Source organism: Erithacus rubecula (genome assembly GCF_903797595.1).
Source record: "Erithacus rubecula genome assembly, chromosome: 2".
NCBI lineage: Eukaryota > Metazoa > Chordata > Aves > Passeriformes > Muscicapidae > Erithacus > Erithacus rubecula.
The window spans coordinates 6,484,847-6,511,041 of NC_136685.1; the positions used below are offsets into that span (position 1 = coordinate 6,484,847).

Here is a 26,195-nt window from a genome sequence, read left to right on the forward strand (position 1 = left end):
CTGACATTGAGAGACTAAAGAAAAAGGTGAAGTGTTCTTGGTTCTCAATGTGCCATTTACTAATTTGTTACAGTGTTTAGCTACAGTTCCAATTTAATTTGACAATAGCCATGACTCTGAGAAGTTTCACTGGGGGAAAGAAATCAATATTTCCTTTTCTTTCATGTAACTCTATTTTACCTCACCCAAAGGGCAAAATTTTTCATGAAAATATAAAAAAATCATTAAGATTTTTGATTTCCTGTTTGAGTATTGTCTTATGCATAATGAAATATAACCATAAAAGTAAAATAAAATCTTAAAAAATTCAACCCTCGGTGAAATACATCAGGAAAAAATGCAAAGAAAATTAGCTGTAGTTGATGGTCCATTTTCTTGATTAAAATTTTTAAAAATGTTGTTATACCAGTCTTAATATTAACTTTAAAACTTGCACATATAACTTTTACCTATCCTTGCATGCACAGAAATTTTCTTTCCCACTGCTTTCATAAGTATGGGCTATGTACTTAAACACTGTGCAGAACATGTGTGACCAGATGATGCTCCAAAGGTACAGCTGCCTGCTGGGGTTCTGGTGTTTACCAGAAGCCAAGACTTTGGCTTTCTGGCCTCAAAAATTATACATTTAGGTTGCATCAGAGCTCTGGCAGATGTCAGATGTTTTCTCTGAAGTATTGAAGATGATCAGCTAGACTGACACCAGGAAAGCTGGGAGTTCACTTGGTAGTGAGGGGATGTCTTGAGCTCACATGGGTTTTGCTCAATGGATGGAAAAATGTAAGCAATTTATTCTGTGTTTTCCTTGTTGTTCTGGTTGTCACTGTCTGCTGAAAAGGTGAGAAAACACAACCACAAAACCAACCAGAAAGAGGCCCACAAACAATCTGGACTTGTACAGAAATAGCAATAGGCCCACAGAACCATCCCTAACTGGGATGTACAATCAGCTCCTTATGTCTCCAAGTCTGGTAGATCCCTGACTAAAACCAAATAAAATCACCTTGATTTAGATTATATTATAAAAATCACTCCAACTGAGGAAGGTGGAGGAGGAATTCAGGAATTCCTGTCTGGCATGAAAGGGGAGGGAAGACACATTAATTGCACTGCACCATTTTATAATTGCATTACAGTGGTAAATCAGGCCTGAGGGCTGACAGCCAGTGCTCAGGAGGGAAGTTGTGGCTGTTTAAACCCATTCCATCCCCTGGTTCATGACTGAGCTAAGAAGCTGCAAGATTTAGAGGAGATAAGAGAGCAAGAAAAGTGAACTCAAGTAAAACAAACACTAATCTAACCCCTGTGATTTATGTCCTGGATTAATCTCCCCACAGTGACCCAGGTCTTAAAGCAAGGGCAGCCTCAAGCTCAAAATCATGTCTTTCTAGTGGCCACTGCAGATGAAACACATTTCTCGTGCTCATTTTGTTGTGCTCATTAGCTAAGTAATTGCTTGTGCTCATTAGATAACAACCTTTTAAATGAGGAGCTGGATGTGAGCTCTGCAAGGAGGCCATCCCCAGCCATTCCCAAGGGCATGCTCGTGTTTAGCCTGTCTCTTCAAATCACTCTTCAAGAAGTGCTTCCCCTGCACACTTAAAATAAACCACAACTGAGCTTAACACCCAAGGCAATTAAACTCATCTCAGTTCTTGGTCCCCTGGAGCAGTCCATGGATTCAACAAGCTTGGGGTGAAATTCTGGACCCATTGAAGCCAATGGTGAAACTCAAAGAGAACAAGGACTTTGCCACAGGGCTGCTCACTGTACAGCCTCCATCTTCAAAGGACCATAAGGATGACTGCAGGGCATGTCAGTCATGCATGAAATTACACAGAGGAACCCTACTAAATAATTGCCCAAATTGTGTGTTGCTGGGGAGAGTAACTCACAGAGCAAGCTGCATGAATGTATCAGAGCCATGGGCAGTCAAATGAAGATGGAGAGAGCTTTGTACTAAGAAATTTATGCAAGAAGATACCAGCAATTTTAAGCATTTTCAGGTCAAATTCAGTCCAAGCATGGCCATTATGGTGGACTTACAACAACACTTATTTTGGTGTACCTCCAGAGTTTTTGCAACATGAAGAAATAAATATAACAAATAAGGCAGCAGTAACTCTCCCTACAGCACAGAGCATTCAAAATGGCTTAATGTCACATTTCATTTGAATTTTGCTACTCTTTTATGTACCCTTGAATGCTGATAATACTTTTAATCACACTATAAACTTAATGCTTTCAACTTGAAAACTTATTTACAGGTCCTGTTTCTGGACACTGAACATTCATCTCTAATCATTCATGCAAATTACTGAAGTCCATGAAGCAAGAAGATTTTCCAAGAATCAGCAACAGGGAAGCACAGACTACAAGAGGAAGTGAAATCCATGCTGATGATGTGTTTGCCTGTGGTTACATCAAGCCACCTTCCCAACCTGCTGCACTAGAAACTGCTTCAGCTTTGCCCAAATTACTGCATTCCATCTGGGCATCACTTGAAGAGATCAAAGGCCCTGAATCCTCATCTATAGCAGGTTTTAATGCACTACTATCTCTTATCACTCTCCCATGGACCCTGCAGTGCTCACAGCAGAGTCAGCAGGAGGAAACTATGCCTATATATTTGGTGATTCACATAAACATTCCAGACTGTGAAATAAAGAACTGAAAACTGGGCATGCATTCCCTGTCACCAGCTCTGCTATGGGAGTACTAAATGCCAGCAGGACAGCAGAGCAGACATCAGTGGGCTGAGATGTTAAAACACCAGCAGGATTCACCAGTGCTGCTCTGGCAGGCCCTTGAAACAGCAATTCACAAAGAGCAGCAACATGTTTGCCAAATAGAAGCACCTGATAAAAGCTGCATTACAAATATCACCTAATTAACATTACCCACATTTCCTAACAGTAGGAAACTTAATGTGTATGCAGGGTCAGCTTCAAAGGGAGAGGAGGTCTAAGCTGAAGAAATACAAAAGGATGCATAACCAAAAGTCATGGGATTAAAGAAAGGGAAAGCTTAAAACAACAAGTGGGGGGAAAAAATCACTGGGAGCAAACCATTACACTGTCAAGGAGGGTCTTAGTGGCAATGATGGAAGTTTAAATTTAGAGTAAACAAAGCATTAGGAGGCTTACACCCTGGGGAGCAGTGTGCCTCATCAGGGAGACAGGCTGCACTGGCCACCTCTGCCTCCAGTGCCTCTTCTGCAGGACATAATCACTCTGCTCTCATGAGCTATTTCAGACAAGCTAAACATTTGAAAGACACAACAATTTAGAGATTGCCTGTGTCCTCTGCATCCAACAGTTCTAGTTTCCAATAATTAGCTGGGGGAGCCACTTGCCAGAGAGCTCTATTTCTTCTATCTTAGGCAAGATTCATGAATGAAACTGCACTGGTTCTGTAATTTTTAACAGCAATTTTGACAGTGCAGTAACCTCTTCTGGACCCTGAGCTCACTGCTCACCATCCTCTGCAAAGTAATTAATATGGTCTGAAAAGAGTTTCCCACACTGCTCTTTATTTCACTGACATTCTTGAGACTGAAACCTTCCTTAATCAAACTTCCTAGAAACTGTGGAGTTCTAATATTCAATATAACAATGGGTTCTCCTCCCAGTGGTACTGATGACAATTATTCTTCCTTTCTACCAATTTCTTCTTTCTTTCCCCCTGACCATCTTCATCTTATAGATGTGCAGTCATGAGAAAAGGCCCTTTCTCGTTCCTGTTGAGGCCACTTAGGGCTGTGACATCAGTGGGACCATGCAATATCAGGTGACTGAACATGTCAGGAGCCATTGTCCTTGGCCTGCCAAGAAAGCTGAAGCAGTTGGCAATGTTTCCTTTTACTTGGTATTTTACTTTTAATCCACAATAACTGGGGAAAACAAAATCCACTTTGGAAACAGCAACACCAGCCCTCTCTTTTTGTGATCAACAGCTGGCCTGTGCTTTGAGAGTCATTTCTGGAAAGTTTATCTCATCCTTCCATCAGCAAAGAGATCAGCTCCCTTTTGCTTCTTTTATTTTTTTGTTTGTTTTACAGAAACCTTCCTGGAGGATGAAATTTTTAAAAAAGGAGAGGAAGAGTTCAGGGATTCCTGTGGTCAGCATGGAAGGAATCTGCTCCCTTTTGTAGGGCAGCTGGAGCAACAGGAGATGGTGGCAGCAGAGGTGCCCTGTCTCTTGCCCAAAGGACAAAAGGAAATACCACATCAGCAGCACTAGTGATTCTTGTCACCAAGGACTGGTTGTCCTGGAGAGTGTTGAAAGAGACCCAGGGCACAGGCCATGCCCAGAGGCCCTCCCCAGATTAGCTAATCTTTCTAAGAGGAGTCAGGATTCTGCTCCAGAGCACCTTCCAAGCACAGATCCTCTTGGGGAATGAGTGACAGAGTAAAATATTGCCCTTGAAAAAGCATCCATCTGCTGATTTCAGTACCTGTGTATATGAAGAGAGAAGTTAGCCCTCAATGTCTTTGATAAATTTCAGGGGGCAAAAGCACAACAAACTAAGTGGCTCTCCAGGGCTTTCTGTTTTCTTTACAAATAAGCCGTGGTTTTATTTTCTGCCATTTTATCAAAATGAGAAAAATGCAGGTAATCAGCTGTAAATTGTAATATAGTTTTCTGGTAATAAGCAATCATTTTAGCTAACCATTAGACATTCTTTCACACAGACCTAGAGTGGTTCACTGCTGAAAACAAGTGGTATCAGAAGTACAGACCTAGAGTGGTTCACTGCTGAAAACAAGTGGTATCAGAAGTACTGATCTAGAATTCATCCTTCCAGTACATAAAGGGGGTTTACAAGAGGCTGACATGAAGGGTTTGCAGTCATTCGACAAGAGGGAAAGGCTTTGAGGTGGAGAAGGGTAAGTTTAGATTAGATATTAGGAAGAAATTATTTACTCAGAGCATGGTGAGGCACTGGAACAGACTGCCCAGCTGTGGCTGTCCCATCCCTGGGAGTGTTCAAGGCCAGACTAGATGGGGCTTTGGGCAGCCTGATCAAGTGAAAGGTGTCCCTGCCCATGCCAGGGGCTTGGAACAAGATGATTTTTAAGATCCCTTCCAACCCATTCTATGAATCTGGGATGATTCTACAAATGTTCAAATTCTTTGTGCATTTGTAGAGCTCCCAGTGAATCTGACATTACAGTGTTAGAATAACAGAAATGTGTAGTCTGAGGTCTACACTGGGTCACTGCCTTAATGTCTTATACATACTCTCCAGGTGGTCTGCAAACAAAAACAAGTGACTAAAGCAAGGAATCCTGGCAGCCAATCACATAAAGCTGAATTAGTAGTGGTTCTCTCAGTGTAAACAACTCCTTTTTTTCCCCTTTTTAACATAGAAACAATGTCTGAACTGGACATTTACAGTGGAGAGAGATTGTAAATGGGAATTTACACACACAGCTAGTGTTTGCAGGGAACAGAGTCAATAAATGTCCCTCACACTCCCTCCAGACCACTCTCCAAAGAAGCAGCAAATTTATACAGTCATGGGTTTGATTAGACACAGTGATTTTATATACTTAGTTATGAAGGGTTTGGTTTGGCTGACTTTTTCAATTACTGACAACCAGAATGCACACACAATTGCTCCTGCCTGTAGCAGCCATATATCTGAGTTGCAAAACCACAAAAATACATGCAATTTCCTTGTCTACAGCTTTCCAATTTTCCTATACACATGCATTTCCTACCAGTGAGCTGCAGGCAGCTTGCCATTCAGCTTGTGGAGTTCCTGGCTTGCCCTTCAGAGGCCTCACCCCCTCCAGAACTGAGAGAGGAGATGAGATTCATCTCTGGCATTTGGGCTCATCCTCCCTTGGACAATCACAACACGTGGAGGGATCAAAGCCACATGTAGGGGCACCAAAGAGGCTGTGAATCTCCTCAAAAAAAGACTTAGGGAATTGCCAAAGGGGTTCCAAGAAATTTGTGGCAGAAAAGAGAATGTCAGCTGGATTCCCAGCACATCTGCATCCTCAAAAATGGGTTAATAACAGTGTTTTGGTCTCAATCATGTAACAAAGGTACTGCACAAGGGATCTGCTGCAGGACTACCTACAATGCTCACTCTGATAAACAGGGATTGGGAATTACAACCCACCTAAATATTGAAGGCATAGCTAATGGAGAACAGGTTAGAGGACATAAAAAACTAAGAGAGGCAAGTAAGGATTTCTTTTCAATTCCTCCTACACATAAACCATTAAATGGATAGCCTAGGGTAATATCTTCCCTCTTCTCAAGTTCTTCCAGATGCTTTAAGTGGGCAACTCACCCACAAGGGTTGAGGCGATGCTCATAGCTATCAATCACCTTGGTAAATGAAATGTTGCAAGTAAATTTTTCAGTAAATCAATAAAAGAAGGGAAGACTAGCCTCTGCCAAAGCTTTCTCTCCATCTTCTCCCAGCCTAAACAACACAACTGCCTCTCATCTGTTTCATTATGAACTTTTGTTATCATATCTGGGAAAGCCTTCCACTGATAAGGACCATGTCCTCCCATACTACAGCTCAGTCCTTTGCTGTGCAGTGGAAGTGTCATGAGTGCAACTTCAAATCTGTCAGCTTAAGGATTACACTTCAGCCAAACACCAACCTTCTGCAAATTCTTGAGAACTTACCACTGGCATTTGGAAGCCAAAGCACTCACATCAACTTTTACAAAAATGCTGTAAATGTCTCTTCAAAACCCTGGATGCTAGAGCGAGAAGTGATGTGGAAAACTCTGGCCTTTATCCAAATTATAAAAGAAATTACTCACTAACCCTGTAGGTTCATTAATCTAGTCTGCTATAAATTTTTATTATGAGTTATTATTGATTCTAGGCCATAAACACACTGGATGACTGAGAGCTTTGCCCAAAAGTTTTCACAGTTGCAAATCTGACTCTTGGAAAAACTTGTGCTTGCTTCAACACCCAGGAGCACACCCTATTCATCTCAACAACATCAGCCAACTCATGTTTCTAATTTTAGTTGTTCCTACTGGCAGTTGAGTAACACTGGCACCTTCCAAATAATCCTTTGGTTTCTTGACGTCACATGTCCTCTTGGGACAATACACAGAGACAACTTTCCCTGCACAAATGGTCAGAGCTGATTAATTACTGGGGGATGTTATGAGTTTAAGTGATCTATGACCACTTACAGTGGCCTAAGAGCCAAATGAGTCACAAGAAGTAAAGCCAAGGATTCTCTCTGGGTTTCAAGTTACCAAAGTAAAAGCCTCTTGAAAGGGGATCTAAAGCAAAAAGAATGCTACAGCAATTTCTGAATGTGTTGAAAAAGCTAATAATTGGGAAGGAAAACTATAGAAACAATGCTCTTGAAACCCAGTCAAACATAATGCAGTCCTGAAATGTAACTCTCCTTCAACCACATTCCTGAACTGTTACTTACTAGAGTTGCAGGAAAACTAAGAAATTCACCACCAAAATCTAATTCAGTCCTGTCTAAACTACAAGGATGAATTATCCACTAAGTTCTGTGAGATGTCAGAGCTCCTGTGCTGGGTAGCCCTGCTTAAGACAGGTCTGTGCAGCACCAGCACTGAGAGCTGCTGCCTGGCCAAGGAAAGGTGAAGTTCAAAATTAAGAAATGCATTTTAACAATACCTGAAGAGAAGTGCCAACTGAACAGGCAACATCTTCTTTAATTAAAGTTGCATAGGAGTGGGGATAGCGAGAAGGACACAGCTGATGACTTGGTACAATTCGGCCGTAAAAGGAAGACTGGATGCTGATGGTGGTTCTGTGGGGACATCTCAGGGACACATATTCTCCATCACAGGCATGGTCAGTGTAATTCTTTAGTACCTGTGATATGTAACCTGCAAAAACCATGACAACAACCATCATTAGTGAAAAGTAGTTAATATTTAGGTGATTTACAGCAGTGCAGCCAACAAACACAAAAGAACAGGCAGTGAGGGATGCAGATTTTATTACTCATCTCACAAAGGTGCAAAGGAGAAACAATGACAGGGAGAATAGGGACAATTGGTAATTTGACCTTCAGCCATGCTTCATATACTTAGTGGAAGCAACATTTGGATGCTCTAAACTTTTAGTCAAATCATACAACTTATTTAATCAGCATATCTGTCAAGTTTACAGGAAATGCAGCTGAGTCAGACCCATCAGTTAGACTCAAACTAGATGCCACATAAAATTTTTGGCACCCCAATACAAGACAGATTTCAATAAACTGGAGTGAGTACAGAAACCCACCAAAAAGCTGGAAGCTGGAGCACTTTCCCTGTAAGAAGTGGCTTCTTTAGCCTGGAGAAGAAGAGACATCTTTGGGTAGAAATAACAGCAGCCTTCCAGTATCTACTGTGAGGGTATCAAAGAGATGGAGCCAGGCTCTTCACAGTAGGACAATGAGAAATACCAGGCACAATAAGAAACAAGAAAGTTTTAGACCAGATATATAGAGCAACACCTTCAGAGAGCACTCAAGCAGTGGAGCAGCTTGCCCAGAGAATCTCTGCAGCCTACATTATTGGAAGTTTTCAAGACATTACTGGAGAAAGCCCTGAGCCACTTTGCCTGGTATTCTAGAACATTAGGTTAGACTAGAGCAGAAAAGTCCCTTCCAACCTCACTTTTCCTATAAACCAATGATCATGGGCAAAAAGGCCCAAATGCAGAGTCACTAAGGGAAAAGTTAGGGTACAATTGAGTTGTATGAAGTCCTATTCCATCCCAGCACACCAGACACATCTTTGATGATCATACATATTTTAATTCAAATTATACCATTTTAATTCTTCTATCTGAACCTTCTGTTCTAGGCCTTTGACACTTCCTCAGAGCTTTGATTCCTTTCTAGTTCTGCACAGTCACAATCTTTTTAAAAGGAAAACACTGCACAGAACCAAATCTCTCCTTGTTTCTTAGAGGATTATGTTACCCACTATAATAAATTTTTCAACAAGAATAAAGCAGGGGGACAAAGTCTCATTAAAATTACACTGAGTCAAAAGGGCTGATTAGTCAGGTTGCCATGGGAGCTCCCAAACAATCCTGATTTTTCTACACTTGAGGAAGCCTCTGTGTTACTGATACAGAGACATCCATACAGGGAACTTTACAGCATGTCCCACGTCAGTGTCAGCCATGGTTACATTCAACCCCACAGATCTTCTCTCTGCAATGGCTTTGAAAATTCCCCTCCCCACTACTGCCACCCACACAAGCCTACAAACAGTCACAATGTCCCTGTCTTCCTCTTCCTCTGTGGAGGAAGATAGAGAGAGGATATAGTGGCATGGCTGCTGTTATACTCTTAAGAAATAGAATAGAGAAAAAACACAAAACAATTAAAAGAAGCAATCCCTGGAAAAAATCCTGAAAGGGAACATAAAACTTGTTTTTCAAAAATAATGACTATTCTCTTAGTGACTCATAATCACAAAATGATTTAGGTTGTTTCCTTTGCAAGTCACCTAGTCCAGCCTTCTGTTCAAAGCAGGGCCAATTTTGTCCAGCTTTCCCAATTCTGAACATCCTCAAGGGTGGAGCCTCCACAACCTCTCTGAGCACCCTGTGCCAAAGCTTAACAATTATCACAGTGAAACTTTTCAGAGAAGACTGGTTCCATTTTGTCGGTACCTTTTAGGTACTTTAAACCAGTAATTAGATCCCCCTTTCCTAATTTTTTACTTCTAGATGACCCATATCCAGATATTTTACTGAGAATAGCTGTTTTTCCATGCCACCACCAAAGCTTAATTACAAGTGCTGTGAAAGACCACTAGTCTCAACATATTTCAAGGTGTGTAAAACAACTACAGTTACCGTTCTTAGAGAAAACCAACATAGAGTAATTTAGCTTCATCACTCAAGCTGCCACTCTTGGGGCTGGATTCTTTGATTTCTCTAAATTTCAGCCTGTAGTTCTTACTTAACAGTTCTGTTGCTGCTGTGCCTCGAGGTGTGTGCCAAATAACTATTTACTCAAATCAGCATATTAATTTCCAAGTCCCAAGGGCAGCATTTGCTCACAAGAAAAAAGCTGAGACAGCCCCAATTACCAGAGTGAGTGACAAGGCTGCATCAGATCAGCAAAAAGCACTATTTAATTTAGTGCCTTTGTCTCACTTGTTCAAGGAAGCACTCCAGGACAAAATGAACTACTAGGGTGGACCTCCTTCCCCAGCTGGTAGAATACATGCCCTGAGGCTGCTGTACACCTAGTCCTGGAATTAGTTCAGCTTTCTCCCTCAAAAGTAAAGCAACTATGCAGGATGGCCAGCAGGGCAAGCAAACCAGAAATGGAATCAGAATATAACACAAAATATAGAAATGCACTTTCCATGCTTTACTCCAGTGCATTAAGACTTTTCCCTGAGGTCACCCTATTAAGGAGCCAGAGAAATACAAGTAAAGTGCAGTCAAAACTCTTCTGTCTCCTCTGCATATTCAACTACCCTGTCAGAACAGCCTCCTACAGCATGCCTTTCATATTGCCAGTTCAGGATCAGGGAAGGTTTCAGCCCCTGCAATTAGTGCAGATCACTTGTTGAAACAGCTCCTTCCTCTCATCTTCCATCAGCAATCTCAAAATAACTTGAGTTCGCTCAAGCTCAAGATATTGAAGGGATTGAATGCTTTGATGGTGACTGACATAATAAACAAAGCACAATGTCTGAAACTCTGGCACTGACCCCTGTCAGAGAGAAGATACTGAATTAGGCACAGGCATGGTCACAGAGGAGATGATGTTCTTCAAAGTGCAAAAGGCTGTACAGAATTATTTCATTTTTTTTCTCTTTAAGTGTGTCAGATTTGTATTATTTCATTGGTAGTTCTTTTGAAAGTGTTGGCATTTCATTACCCCTTGATTCATGGTTCAGTAACCCAAAATCTGAATTACTTTCAGGACCTTTGTTGAATTTTTGGTTAAAAGTCTCCAAGTAACTTTTATATACTTACATGTGGTACTACTGGGACTCTCTTTGCTGAATGAAATACTTAAACATTAAGCCAGTGGCAGGTGCTTGAGGACTTTAATGGCACTTGTATACCAGGGTAAGACAATATTAGAGCAGGTGGTAATCTGGGCTTTTCTTAAAAAATATGTATTTCATTTGAAAACATGGTAAAAGCAATAAAAAAAAATCTAGAGAATTAAGCCCATAAAACCTTTTTAAAATACTTGATGTTTTGAAAATCTGGGATAACAAAAAACAATCTCAAAATGTTTTGGGGATAGCACTTCTTTTTTCTTAAGGATTGTATCAAGGATGTGGTATTGTTGACAGTGGGATTTCCTGCTCCCAAATTAAATCAATGTATAGAACTCCAGAGTCAAACGTCTCCTTAATTTAAAAAAAAAAAACACTGTCACCACCAAAGCAGAGATTTACACTCTGGACACAGAATAAACAACCAAAAGAAATGCATCAAAGATGATAGAACACCTTTTCCTCAAAAAAAGAAGGAAATGTTCCCTTCAAACACCACTTGCAATTTGTTTTTCCAAAGTGTGGGGTTTAGCTGCTATCAGTCACCAGCAATTATTCTACACTACTCACCAAACACAGTGTTTAATGCTGACTGTACCTTTATCCCTCCCAGCAATGTCAGCTCCCAAGAATCATTTCCACCATTGCCTCTCCAGGAAACAATCAGTTGCAATTCAACAGTCAGTTTTAAATCCTAACACATATGGAGGAAAGAGAAACATAACAGTTCCATGCAGAATTTCACCATTTTACAGGAACTGTAAACCTAAACATCCTCCTTTATTACTCTCATAGAGCTACAGCCTTTCCTTTTTGAAACCAAAGCAGCTGATGGAGCAGTTCACAAAAGGACAGATGGCATAGGAGCTTCCACCCCATCCAGGCTGTATTTTCCTACAGCCTCCAGAATATGAAGGGGCTTTACAAGTCCAGAGAGGGGCATTAATGGGGGCACAAAGTGATAGGACAAGACAGAATGGTTTTAAACTAGAAAAATCTCCTCTTAGAAAGAAATTCTTTACTGTGAGGGTGATGAGGCACAGGCTGCCCAGAGAAGATGTGGCTGTCCCATCCCTGGAAGTGTTCAAGGCCAGGTTGGACAGAAATTGGAGCAACCTGGGATAGTGGAAGATGTCCCTGACTGTGGCAGGGGGTTGGAATGAAATGGTCTTTAAAGTCCCTTCCAACACAAGCTGTTCTATGATTCCATGAGTCTATGAGTCTGTAACTGTTCTATGATAACACTAGGGCACACAAACATTCATTCATACATCCCATTTAACCATGGCTGTCTAAAACCAGCAAGTTCTCTTCTTCTGCTTCCACTGAAACCAGTTCTAGTTTTGCTTGACAAGGCACAGAGCAACACACCAGTTTGCCATTCCTCAGAGCAGAGATTTTGTCTTTCACCAGGGAACATCTCTGTAGGAATGTGCTGGAAGAATAGAGACAATCACAATAGAACTAACTCTCTTTACAGTTTGGATGTGATCCAAAGCTTCTAATAAATTACAAGAAAATTTGAAGGATTCTAATGGTTAATGAACTACTACATGTAATTAATGCCAGAACTTCATAAACATCTGCATCAAGCTATATCCAAGCTATTGTAATGTCTTCTTAAAATATCCCATTTTGAGCTCTTGTGGTTACAAATACAGGAGTACATACATATCATAGAGACAAATCAACCTCTTAAAAAAAAAAAAAAAAGGACTTTATGCTTAGAAATAAGCAATTTCCCAATATCTGAAACACATGGAGTCACTGCAATTAGCTAGTGAATTAAATATTCCCTTGTCACTGGTTGACACAGATTCTTTTATTTTTAATCCACTTATTTTCTAAATCCATATTGGGGTTTTTTTCAGTATCTGCTGCTATTTTCTTCTAATTTCCTCAGCTTCCTTGCAGATGTTATACAGATACTGAACTTTTTCCAGGAGATACCTTAACCACATACTTTTCTGGAGTTCAGACAGCCCCAAAGCACACTGGTTTTCAGGCAGGCTGTGGACTGGGGAATTTCAGTTTATTCTTGATGGGCAGAGCACTGATCCTCTAACATCTCACAGAGAGTTCTGAGGCAGTGGAGTCGAGTGACAGCCACGAGAATGAGCCAACAGGGCTGAAACGTGACCCCAGGCAAGGCTTGAAGCCAGAGCAGGGAACTCAATTAATGCATTTCATACCAGGCATTACTGATAATCCTGTGGTTGTAGCAGTAAAAGCAGCTCTCTCAAATCACACAGCAGCCCAGTACAGACAAGCAGGGTTTGTTTTGCTTTGATACTAATGCTGGAGATTGAAATGTGCTATTACAATCCCTCTACAGAGAGATTTGCTTTCAGTTCAGCTACTCCCCAAGCCTTTCACCTTTCAGATACCATATGGCTCTGAACAAACCTGAACATCTTGTAAGCATATTTAGGAAAATATTTTTATTTTAGGTCAATATTTCCCTGCCCACTATCTGATCTTCTGTACCTGAGCTACAGCTCCAAACAGCATCAGGTGTTAACTCAGAAAAATAGTCTTGAAAGAAGAGTGAATTTAGAGCTGCAGCTGAATGCCAACATTTCAAGGTTAAACAAGGTAAGGTTTTGGAGATGCTGATCAGTATTTCATAGGTCTCTCAGGTTTGTGTAGGGATGAGAAAGTACTGGAGGTTAGATTGGTGAAGGCAAGGGCTGACAGGAAGAAGAACAGTCGTTTTCAATTCTGCAGGCATGAATATTACACAGATACTATTGAGGATTATGGCTAATTATTCCCTTAAATTCCCTAACTCTAAACTCTTACAAAATTTAAGAAAACACTACAGCTTTTGCACAGACAGTTGGGATTACTCTGGAGAATTTATAAAGCAACTCCAACTGCAAGTATTTTTGGTCTAGAACTTTAAAAAATTGGTCGAAAATTCAATACAACAGATTTTTTTTTCTGTTTGAATATCATTTTAGATTATTTTCCTTGACTTATAGTCCATAGCTTCTTGAGAGCTTACTTTTTTTTCTATAAAAAGTTTTAAAATCCTTTATAGCTATGGAGATTTATTTTTTCTGATATTCCACAATTTGAAAAGACAAATAGAGGGGGGGTTTTTTGTGTTTTGTTGTTGTTGTTGTTGTTGTTGTTGTGTTTGGTTTTTTTTAATGCTTGAATCAGGGAATATTTATCCTGGAAGGACCTCCTGCAGGTCACCCAGCCCAAACTGCTGCTTGGAGCAGAGTCAATATCAAAGTGAAATCAAGCTGCTCAGCACCTTGTTCAGGAATCCCAACAACAGGGATTCCCCAGGCTCTGATCACCTCTGCCAAGGCTTCACCATCCTTGTCATTCAAATTTTTTGAAATTTTTATTTTTTTAAATAAGTGTTCATAATTTCCCCCATCACAACTCATGTTTTTCCTGCCTTGTTAGTTTGCACCTCTGAGAGGAGCCCAGTTTTGGTTTATGTACAGCCATTTTCAGGAAGCAGAAGGAAGCATCTGGATCCTGCTTAGCTTTCTCCTTTCCACCATTTCTCCAAAGCCTTGTGCTTCAGCTTCAAACTGTCCTCCTGGCCCTCCACTGGACTCCCTTCAGTTTGTCAGAGTTTCTCCTGGAATTGTTCACCAGTATCATGACTGGTGATTCAAGTGTTGAGCGCCCACTCCTTTGGATTTCAGGAATTTCTAAAAACACTCTTTTTCCCCTAGCTGCATAGCTGCAGACAGCCACAATTGTGCAACAAAATTTGACAATACAGAGAATTTGGTTGGAAGGCACTGCAGCAGGACTTTACCAGCTTGCAACCCTCTCTCCAGCTACTAATTTCTGCTCCCTTGTTTTAGAACTCAGCCTCTTCCAGTGATTTGTGAGCATGTGATGTATGGTGACAGCAAGCATAGGTGGAGCACAGGTGAGAGTGCCCATGGGTGTGTCCTGCCAGCCACTGGAGCAAGAGATGGGTGCTCAGTGTGTGTAGGAACATCTGTGACCACTGCTATCAAGCTGGCAAATAGAATAAAAGCTTTGGGAGGCTGGTATGAAAGCAGCCACAAGACAAATACTGCTGAGACCAGAGAGGCTTTGGGTTGTCTACAGGAGGTCCAGGGCAGCTATGGGAAGAGCAGGAGTCAGCAAGGACACCCCTCTGCATGCTCCCATCTGTGTGAGGTGACTGGGATCACAGAGCTGAGTGCTGTATGGACTCTCTGGGGCCAGATTTCAGAGCATCCACACTGAATGTATGTGCATGATTCCTACCAACAGGTTTCTTCATCAGAAGAAGGTAGGAGTATGGAAGATTATAGGTCCTTAATGGTCAGAGGGATAAAGGAATCAGTTCCTCAAAGTAATAAGACAAAGTTGGCTTTTGACGGTATGCAAGAAAAAGATGAAACCCCAGTGACTTGGCTTAACAAATTAAAGAGGAAACTACAGTTGAGGTGGACACACCTACCCCAAGGGTTTACAGAGTCCCCAAATCTCTGAGCAAGCTCTAGAAGAACTGTTAGGACAATTCACACCTGAGAGTGAGGTACAAATCCTACAATATGTAGATGACTTACAAATATCTAATAGAGAAGAACAAAGTAACATCAGAGCAACAAGAGAGGGGAGCAGGATGAGGCCACTGGTGCTGTTTGTGTTTGTGTGCAAGTTGAGTGTTTCTGCCTGTCACCCAAGTGACCTGCCTGACCCACCCACACTCTGTCAGGAACAGCTGCTCAGCACCACAGCTGCCTGCATCTGGGGACTAAAAATTCCATGTGTCTGTACATGTGTGTGTGTGTGTATAAGAAATATATTTATATGCAGACATATTCACACACACGTGTGTTTAAAAAACCAAGCAACTTTGCAGAATATTTTACCTAATTTAAGTTGCAGGAGAACCTGAGCCCCACTACAACTGAGGAGTTCATTTTTTGCAGTACTAAATTTCTTAGAATGTTTTGTTAGAATAGTGTCATAACTTCATAAATATTAATATACTACATAAGCTATATGGTAGTGTTACAGCATTATAAATATTAATGTCTTGCTTTAATTGAAAAAAAAAGATAACTTGCAGTAGTATGTATTATGTGTCAAACACATAAAGTATATTGCACACAGTGCAATCAAATTTATAAAATACATCTTATAGCATAACCAGGTTGTCTTGGGAAGCCTTATGGGGTTTTCTCAGTACTCAGAGAATGAGAGCTGTGATTTTGAGAGAGATTTAGACTGTACTTCCAACAGCCCCCAAAGGTCAATTCCACGCACTGTGACAAGCTGGGCACTATTTCATTCCAGAGATACAGCTGCTGTAAGGATTAAGGTCATCACTTTACAGCTGAGGGAACTACATGGTGACACTTCCTGAGCAGCTTCAACTGGCTCCTTCTCCTTGGCTCTCAACCAAATCCTTTCCAAAACACAGCCATCCCTCACATAAATCACAGCACTGCTCACTCTGCCCTTGCACTGCATTCTAAGTAGCAATAAAGAACTTACACTATCACGGCCATGCAGCTCTGCTAAATTAAGTTATAGCAGATGTATTTTATTCAAAGGACAGTTTTATCCAGGTGGGTTTATATACAAGAGATTTTTAACAGTAAAACTACAGTGATATAACTAGTCTGCCATAATTATACCCATATAGCATTTCATGATACATGCATAACTACTAATGCACCTTTCCTCATGTATAAAAGTCTCACTGGTGTTCATTTGGACTTGAATTTCCACAATAAAGTCCTTTTGATCCCATCCCTTCAGCTGATCAATTCTTATGAAAAATTCAACATTACAAAATTAAAATGCAAGTGGAAAGAGCCTAGCTAGGAAAAAAAAAAAAAAAAAAAAAATCCCAAAGCTTGCTGTCTTCCTGAAGCCAGGTTTAAGAGCTCCAACAGGATCAGTTCCCATATCCAGCTTTTCCTAGAAGCATCACAATGTCTTAGGGCAAGAGACTGATAACTGTTCTGCACCTTCTGGTCCAGACACTAAAATTCCTGAAATCAAATTATCAAATTTGTATCATTTGCCACCTCTATCTCCATCAAATCCCTTCTTGGGCCCTCAGCTATATCAGAAGCTAATTCTGGCAAGCACAGTGCCTGGCAGCAGCACCCTTGTGCCAAATTAATGAACTAATTTTTTCTTCTGTCTCTAGTATTTAGAAAGCATAGGATTTACCAGTTCACCACATACCAAAGAAGATTTGGTCCCAGATTTTCTCTGGAAATAGAAAATATTTGGCATCTGTCATGAAAGCAGATTATTCTTATCTCTGGTAACAGCTCCTTCATGTCCCCACAGAGTGTGACAATGAGAGACAGAGAAGCAACTTGGGAAATGGACCAATTTCACCAAAACCCAGGCTTTCACCATTGCAAACACAGGGAACAAGGTTTGGTTTTGCACCAGAACATGCAGCAAGGGAGCTTTAAATCAGCCATTCTATATCTGTGAGCCTCAGCAGAGCTACAGCAGAAGATGTTCCAAAAATCAGCCTGGCCTTTGCCCACAGCTTTACTGGGAGTGACAGGGAAGTATCTTGCTACCACCCAAATTAATAGAAAGCTTTTTGCACAGCATATCACACTGGGACCAAGAAAGTGGACCAATGCAAGTGACAGACAAGACTTTATGCACACTGACCCATTCTTCAAGCAAATCAAGAACTCAGCCATGACAATCTGACAAGGGCCAAGAAACACCAACACTGAATAAACAGGTTTCAGCCCATTCAGAATAAATTATTCTGACAAGACTATGAGTCCAGGGCAATGGCAGATTTATTTAGACTGGGGTAAATGGCAGAAGGGAAGGTAAAAGTGCATAACCCCACGGGAGCTGCTGCTAAAGCCATCACAGGCAGATGTGAGTGCTTTGCACACAGTGCCAGGAGCCAGCTCTGGGGCTCTCAGAGTGACCACACATCCCTGAAAAATATAGATTTCAGCTGGCAGGTGAAAATGTTGAGCAATTCTTGTGATCCCAGGGAACAAATCTGAAATCCTGTTACCTTGCATGAAATAGTACAGTGTCACTTGTACATGTGCAAATACCAACTTGGCAGGGAAGAGTTTTCCTACAGTAAAATTCTTCCAATCAGGTTGTGGTCTCCCCCACTGATTTTTAAAAGCAGTTCAGCACTACAATGGTCATTTTTATTAGAATCTTTTTTGCCTTAAAAACTAAAATTCAAGGCCTCTGTCATTTGGTGCTGTGCAGTGATAGGTAGGGTTGGCAAACTCCACACTCAGGGAGGTCAATCCACGGGATTGCTTTTCCATCTGGCAATTTTTCCAGTGAAAAAGCAGGAAATTTTAGGGGATAATGACAAATCACAGGTTGTGTTGGGAAGGGCAGCTATTACTCACAGACATACAGCATGAGCATTTCTGAGACACTGCAGAGAACCCACATTTGTGATTTCCCTCCAGACTAGAGACCTTGTGCTTAATTCTTCCAGAACTCGCCTCCCAAGACAATCCAAAAGTTAGGCAAAATCTTGTTTCCAGAACTGGGATTTTCATATCTCCCTTTTCCTTCTGCTTTACATTCCATATTTTATTTATTTATTCTTAGTGAGGGTAGATTTGTCAAATTTAATGAAAGCAACAGCTCTGAAACAAACTTGCATCCTTTTCCCCAGGACCTGCAGTAAGAGCTATGATGCTGCCCTCTGCATGACCTTTGCCTGTGAAATGCATATTTCTCTTTACTTTGGCCAGGCCTTGGCAGCTTTATGAACCCCAAGAGAGGAAAGAAAATGAGTAGAGACTGAGACAAGATAGAAAAGGCTAAACAGTGAAAGGATAAAGGAGAGTAAGGGAAAAAGAAGGAAATTAAAAAGGGAAAACAAAAGAAGACAGGTTAGAGTAGACATATAAAAAGAAAAATCTCTTTCTCATTTGTCAATTAGAAGTGTGGTCTCAGGAGCTTATCCTGACAGCAAGAATCAGCTGGAAGGATTGTGGAGACTGGGTCACTTGAAACTGGAGGAACAGAGAGCAGCCTTAAAACAGTAAAAAGGAGAAAAGAGAAAGATTTTGAGCAAGACTATCCATTTGTAAGTGACCTATCTTTATGTCCTCATGTGGTCTGTTTTTTTCAAACCATACCTGCTTGCAAAAAGCTAAAAAGAAAATCCAGGAAAAAATGGGAGCTCAGAGAGGCTATAAAAAGAGAGGGGTAAAAAAAATAAATTAAAAAAAAAGGAAGATAAAAGAGTCGGTTTTCACAAGTTAATTATTCTAATATCTGATGTGCTCTATCTCTGATATCTCTGGCTACAAACCTCAAGTACTGCCTTAACACAGCATGCAGTGTGCTGCATCTGCCACAGCCAGGCAAAACTGCCAGATCAGCATCTGCTGTTTAAGCCATCGACTTCAGCCAAGAGGGAATTTATTATTCACCAGCAACTGGACAACTTTAAGCCATGATAAATGTTGTCAGGATAGCAGGAATGATGATTTCACAGGTAAATTGCTCTTTTATTGTTTGATATAAACAATACTATCAATAGACAGGCATCTTGAGCATCACCAGTCCAAGCTGTAACACTGCCCAGGCAGCCTGAAGTCACCTAACCTCAAGTTACCACATGTTCCCCCTGGGAAAGACAGGAAATTATCACTTGGGAGTAAAGGCAGGACCATCTCTGTACCTTGGGCTGAATTTCAAGTATTAATGCAGGAGCTTATTTTCTACCTGCTGAACAAGCTGTACCTTCCTGGTCCTCAAGTGGAAAACTTTGAGCAACCTGGTCTAGTGGAAGGGGGTTGGAATGAGGTGGTCTTTAAGGTTCCTTTCAACCCAAAATATTCTCTGATTCTGTGATCAAGAATGGTCACTTCTGGCTGGAAGCCACAGGGCCAGATGGACTTCCCAGTACACTTAATCTGGTAACAATTTCACTTGCACCTCAGTTTTCCAGATATCAGCTGAGGATGATCCTACATCTATACCCATGGGAAGACCAGGAAAAAAAAAAATCAGGGCCTGCAAATGTGAAGTAGCAGGGGTCACAGAAAGCCTGGGGATAAAGAGATATAAATGCAGACTGATTTTTATTCAGGACCACTCAGTAGCACTTCAGGATGTGACAAAGGGGATGAAAGGATACACAAAGAGAGGGAACTGCCTCGTCTGGAATATAAGTTAATAATAATAATAAAGACATCTGACTAACAGAGAAAAGGCAGAACAGCCCCATTCTACCACATCACCCAAATCAGCTCTATAAAGGCAATAAGAGAGAACACAAAAGGTATTTCTCCCCACCTTTTACTGAAGCCATTCCCCATATTTGCAACTTCTTTCAAGGACAGAAATAATATTTGGCTTCCTTGGCAACGAAGGACAAAGGGACAATAGCAAGCTGACAGTGGAATTTATGAAGCTGAGTCCTGCACTCACCCCTTCATGGGACAGCACTCAGGCAGGGCAGGCAGGCCCCAGGGAAACAGCAGCTAGAAAAGCTTTCTGGCTAAAAGCTGCTTGTGTTGCTTTGACACAGAGCAGTTGTTTTGGCTAATAAGTTAGAGAAGGGGATTTCTTCAGCAGAGTAAACCTTTGAAGGGCTCTTTGCCTCACAGCTGGAACAGCAGCTACATCCACAGCCACGTTTTCCTCGTACCTATTGTATTCCAGACCACAACACACCACTGGCCCAAACAGATTCAGGGGCAGCTGCTGGAAAAGTCAGTGAGGATTGTGCTCATATATGGACAGTGTTACAGCAAAAGGCTGTGATCAAACTGCAAGACCTGGGAGCATTCCTGAGCTGCTGCATCTAAGTTCATGTCCTTGCTGTATCCCAACTCCATGCTGGATTTAGACACATCAACCCTCCCCAGAAAAGATTATTTGTTTTTTGGTTTATGCTTGTTTGGCTTTTTTTTCTCTTCAGACACCTTAGATGGAAGAATATTCCCTCCTATTCTATCCTGGTTTGGGTCAGGACAGGGACCTGGACCCAAGTTTTCTGCTGTTGAGGCTAATGTTATGTTTTCTTACACTGAGGAACACTTCTGCATCTGTGCATGGCATCTGCATACTTGCAGATGACACAGAACAGGAAGGAGCAGTTGATAGACCAGATGGTTGTTCTATCATTCAGAGGGAATCTGAAAGTCTGCAGAAATGAGCAAACAGGAATTTCATTAATTTTAACTAAAAGAAAATGCCAAGACTGCTCATAGGGAGGAATATTCCTGTGCACCATGCTGGGGAACAACAGGCAGCTTGGTAGAAAAGAACAGGGTGTCCTGGTGGATGCCAAGGTGACCATGAGCCAGTAATGGACCCTCACAGCAAAGCCAGCCTTTGGTAGGAGCATCAGCAGCAGGTCAGGAGAGGAAAACCTGCCCCTCAGCACTGGTGAGACCCAGCTGGAGTGTTGTGTCCAGTTCTGAATATCCCTGTGCAAAAAGAAACTGACACACTGATATGAGACCATCAAAGGGCCACAAAACTCAAGGGATGGAGCATCTGTTACACCAGGAGAAGCTGAGAAAGCTGGGACTGCTTAGACTGGACAAGGAGGATTTTGTCCATGTGTATAAATAAAACTGATGGGACAGGGAGTAAAGAATACAGATCCAGACTCTTCTTACTGGTATCCAGTGAATGAACATGAAGCAATGGGAACAAAATCAAATGCAGGATATTTCATTAAACATGCATGTGTAACAGTGAGAGTGGTCAGACTCTGGAGTGGGTTGCCCAGAGACATCATGCAGTCTCCAACCTTCCAGATACTCAAAATCCAGCTAGACAGAGCCCTGAACAACCTGCTGTAGAGGACCCTGCTCTAAGCAGAAAGGCTGGACAAGATGATCTTAGAGGTCTTTTTTAACTAAATTATTTTATGATTCTGTGATTTTTCCAACCTCAGTGATTCTGTGATATAATAGCTTCTCAGGACATATTGACAAGCATTAGACTCCTTTAAAACAGCTTGGGTAAAAGAAAGGGGGGAAAAAAAGAAAAACAAAACAAAACAAAAAAAACAAGGAAAAAACCCAAACCTTATTCAGAGTAGAAATTCTGTTTGCCATGACCCCAGGTGCATCATTTCAGCATCATCTCAGCTTTGCTCAAACAGAGATGCCTATTAGTTATACTTGAATTGTCCTGCAACAGAGGGAAGCAAGAAAAGGCTCTTCCAGGTACATCTCCTGCACAAGCAGCACCACTGGCCTTTGTGAACAATGTTATCATTCAAGGAAAGTGCTGCTCCAGACAATGGAAATGGCACTTGGCACTCTGACTGCTGGGTAAGCACTGTAACAATATCACCTTTCAGGATTTGTTTAGTCTTCACATCTGTGTTTATTAATTAGATTTACTCTGATGAAAACATGGAGAGTGCTACAGGAACAGAGTTTAAGATAACGAAATCTGAAAAATTTGTTATGAGTTTTACATAATGACTTAGTGTCCAGATGTTTCACAACCAAAAGCATTCCCTTGTAGCCTGTTTGACTACTCTTTCTGAAGTTCTGTCTCCAAATCTCAACAAAGGCCTTCCTGGATCACCACAAGCAATCTCTCAGCAAAAAGGAGAAAAATCAGCACACACCCAGCCCAGGTCTAGTGTCACACAGTGAAACTTCTGCCAAGTTTACTGCAGGTACTGAAGTTTGATCAAAAATCCCAAATAAAAGACAATGTAAAGTAAAACAAAATAATACATGATAGGAGTCTTGGAGTAGTAAAAGTTCTGTGAAAATGTAAAAACCAATATTCATTAATAACCAGAGAAAAATCCCTAGGAATTGTTAGAAACCACCATGGTGTCACTGTATAACATTCAATATTCACACCCAGGCAAGTGTCTGCATTACTAAATCCATGTCCCACCTCTCTCCCCACTCAGAAATCATGCAGAGAACTCAGAGACATTTAAGAGAAAGGTGTTAAATTGCAAGTAACCCTCTTCTACCTGGAAGACAGGCAACTGGGAGGTGAGAGAGACCACACAGAAAGTGGAAGTGAGGAAGGGAGATGAAGGGACTGAAATTGCTGTTTCTTTCAATTAAAATTTAAAAAATTAAACAAAAGGGGGCATTTTCTTACTGTCTGCAAAGCTGAACTGTGGCACTTGTGGCCACTGCACTTCTGCACATCTCAAACATTCACATGGACCAAAAATACCACAACATCCATGAATGGAAGAAAAATCCATCAAGAGACAATGAACTCACATACAGCTCTTGATTTCAGAAGTTCTTGAACTGTGAGGTTGGTCAGACACTAGAACATGTTGTCCAGAGTAGTTATGATGGTGCTTTGGCTCAAGCTGGTTCAGCTGCTCTTGCATGATGCTGAGAGTGCACACATCTCTGCAGTGCCCATACAGAGAGCCCAGGAGCTCAGATATAGAAATCTGCATGGTAGAGTCAGGAGAAGTTAGGCCAGAGAAATCCCCAGCCTACTTTGCACTGAGTTTTGCTTTCAAGCTACCCAAAATACCAGAAGATAAAAGAGTAACAATTAATAACAATAATAATAATAATAATGACAGCAATAGTTGAATTCTCTGGAACTAAGCTGCAGCATATTAACATGTTAGTACAGCAGAAAAGTCAATAAGCCTCTATTATTAGCAAATAAAGAAATAGTGGAAAGGGACATCATTGTCACAGTCCCATGAAGACTGGACTTTGCAGAGCACTTCAGAATCAGGTGGAGGTTTATTAACTGAGTCCATCAATCTGAGTACAGTATCTGTCCCTGTTTCTGTAGCCTGGAGTTGTGGTACTGAGGTGGATTGTATTAAGCAGAGTTAAAGACAAAAGAGGGGGAAAAGTGAAATAGGAGAATGCTGGAAGGAAAGGAGATGAAAGACACACAGGAAGGCATTGGATTAATGGACAAGCATTTATGTTGTGATCAGCTAATGCACAGAGATTACCATGCAAGGCATTTTCTGAAGAAAAAAAATAACATCCTGTCAGCCACAAAGTGATGCACAAAAGACAAAACAGCCAAATGTCTAGGAAGCTGTAACTCCATCTTCCTTCCACTGCCTCTCACTCTTGATGTGAGAGGGGGGTAAGCCAGGAGAAAGGTCAGGGGATGAAAACAGCAGTGGGGAATTGGCAGAATGCCTTGGGCTCTCTGAAGCAGAACTCCCTCCCAGAGGATAAACCAAGGGCACAAATCTTGGGTTTCCACAACAGCCACCATAACAAGGAGGGAAACTTCTTGGATACAATTTCAGTGTAGACATTACTTTCAGTGCACTGAGGAACAGCAGAACTGATATATCTTGGCTAAGATGTGGGGCAAAGCACAAAAAACTTCTATAAATTGTTTTTAAAGTCATAGGGGTCAAGGAGAATTATTCTCCAAAGAAAAACAGAGCATTTAGGTGGGATGGAAACCTTCCTCAGAACTGCAAAGAGCAGGACAGCAAGGAATAATTGCCAAAAACAAAATAACAATTCCAAAAAGCAGCTTTCAGAGCTTAGTGACTCTAAGATCTCACAAGACTGAAATAATTCCTCCCAGCAGCTTTTGTTCCCCACAGGAAAAGGAAAAAATGGTAGGCTCCTGGGATACTTCCCATCTGGGAACAGCTAAAGAAGACTGATCTGCTGCTCACATACATCTGCTGCTCTGTGATCCAGGGATTTCCATAACCAACAGTAATACAAAGAGCCTTTCAACAGCCTGTCCAACTGGGGCAGAAGGGCTGGTTGGAAGAGTTTTAAAGTCTTTTAAAGTTTTTTTCTATTAAGACATTAGACCCAACACTAAGAGTGCAATGGACTTATTCTTCATTCAGGCTTGACCCAGCCTGGGTGTCAAGATGTTTTTCAGATGAGACAGAGGAGAACAGGATCATTAATAATTGGAGCAACTCTCAGCATAGCTCACATGCAGACAGGACACATGGCTGTTATCTCATGGTCACTCCAACCCTTCACCAAGGTCTCAATCAAAATATCAAAGGAAGGGCACAAGGAGGAGGCTTGTGTGAGCTGGAAGCTTTTGAAGTGTTTAACTAATATGCCCATCACTGAGAAGGGTAAAATTGACTCAAACCCAGTTTGATGCCTTCAGGTGACTTGGAGCTTTAAAAAACACAAAAATCCCCATATTTTAGCACCACATCACACTCCTCAAAATCAAGAACATTTCAGTCACCAGGGAAACATCAATTCATTTGAAAATTGGTGGTCTCCAGAGTAAATGTAGGAAATGGGATTTACCATGATGATTTTTTTTTTTATGTGGGTGATACAAAGATTACCCACTTTCTGCCTTCTCCATTTGGAAATCTGAACACATTTACCACCACAATACCCATACAACATCCTCATTCAAACCCAAACTCCCACATCACTGAGCAGAGGAGAGTATACCTGCTCTACCCTGCTCACACCTGACTCACCACACACCCCTACAGATGCAGATCTAAGACAGGCTGTGTAAGGACATTATCTTGCAGGCATCAACCTGATAATAGGGCAATTAAATTCACATTAAAATCTGAACTATCAATGTTTGCATCTCTTTAAAGTCAACAATGAGAAACAGTCACCTCTTAAGGACAATTTGTGAGCTATCCCAGATCCTTTTACCATGAAATTGTGTAATCTCTGTCCTTGGTGTTGCTCAAAACCTAGCTGAACAAGACCCTGAGCAACTCCAAAACCTCTGTGGTTACAGCTTTGTTCCAGATCCAGGAAAGCACTTAGAGACACTCCAAGCATGTGCTGAAATCCTCCTCACTTCAGCAGCCAAGGGACTGATGATTCCTATCTCCCCAGCACTCAAGGAAATCCCAGCCAGACAGAGATGCTGAAAAACTGAGGAGAGTTCACTGAGAGGACCACCAAGATGATTAGAGGGCTGGAGCACATAACACAGAAGGGTAATGAAAGTATGTTTGTTTAGTCTGGGAAAGATTAAGGGCAGGACCTGACTGCAGACTTGCACTTCCTAATGGGGTTGGCTATTGAAGAGAAAGCCAGATCCTTCCCAGAAATGCACAGAGAGAGGACAAGACTCAAAGGTCAGAAGTTGCAACAAGGGGAAACCCAACCAAGCTAAATTTTTCTAAATTTTTTTACCCACTAGAGTCGTTAAATCCTGGAACAGGTTCCCCAGAGAGCCTATGGAAGCCTCATCCTTGGGATATTTTCAGGATATATTGGGCAAGATCATACCATCCTAACACAA

General features: G+C 41.3%; 1 protein-coding gene across 3 annotated transcripts in view; it reads right to left on the reverse strand.

The window, feature by feature from the left end:
* Positions 1–26,195, reverse strand: part of EVA1A (eva-1 homolog A, regulator of programmed cell death) — a gene marked incomplete at its 3' end in the record, with an annotated part of 202,172 nt that overhangs the window by 137,983 nt on the left and 37,994 nt on the right. For all 3 annotated transcript variants that reach the window (XM_079298047.1, XM_079298049.1, XM_079298050.1), the window contains exon 2: positions 7,651–7,865. In XM_079298047.1, coding sequence (XP_079154173.1) covers positions 7,651–7,865 — 215 coding nt within the window. The remainder of the gene's footprint in view (positions 1–7,650; positions 7,866–26,195) is intronic.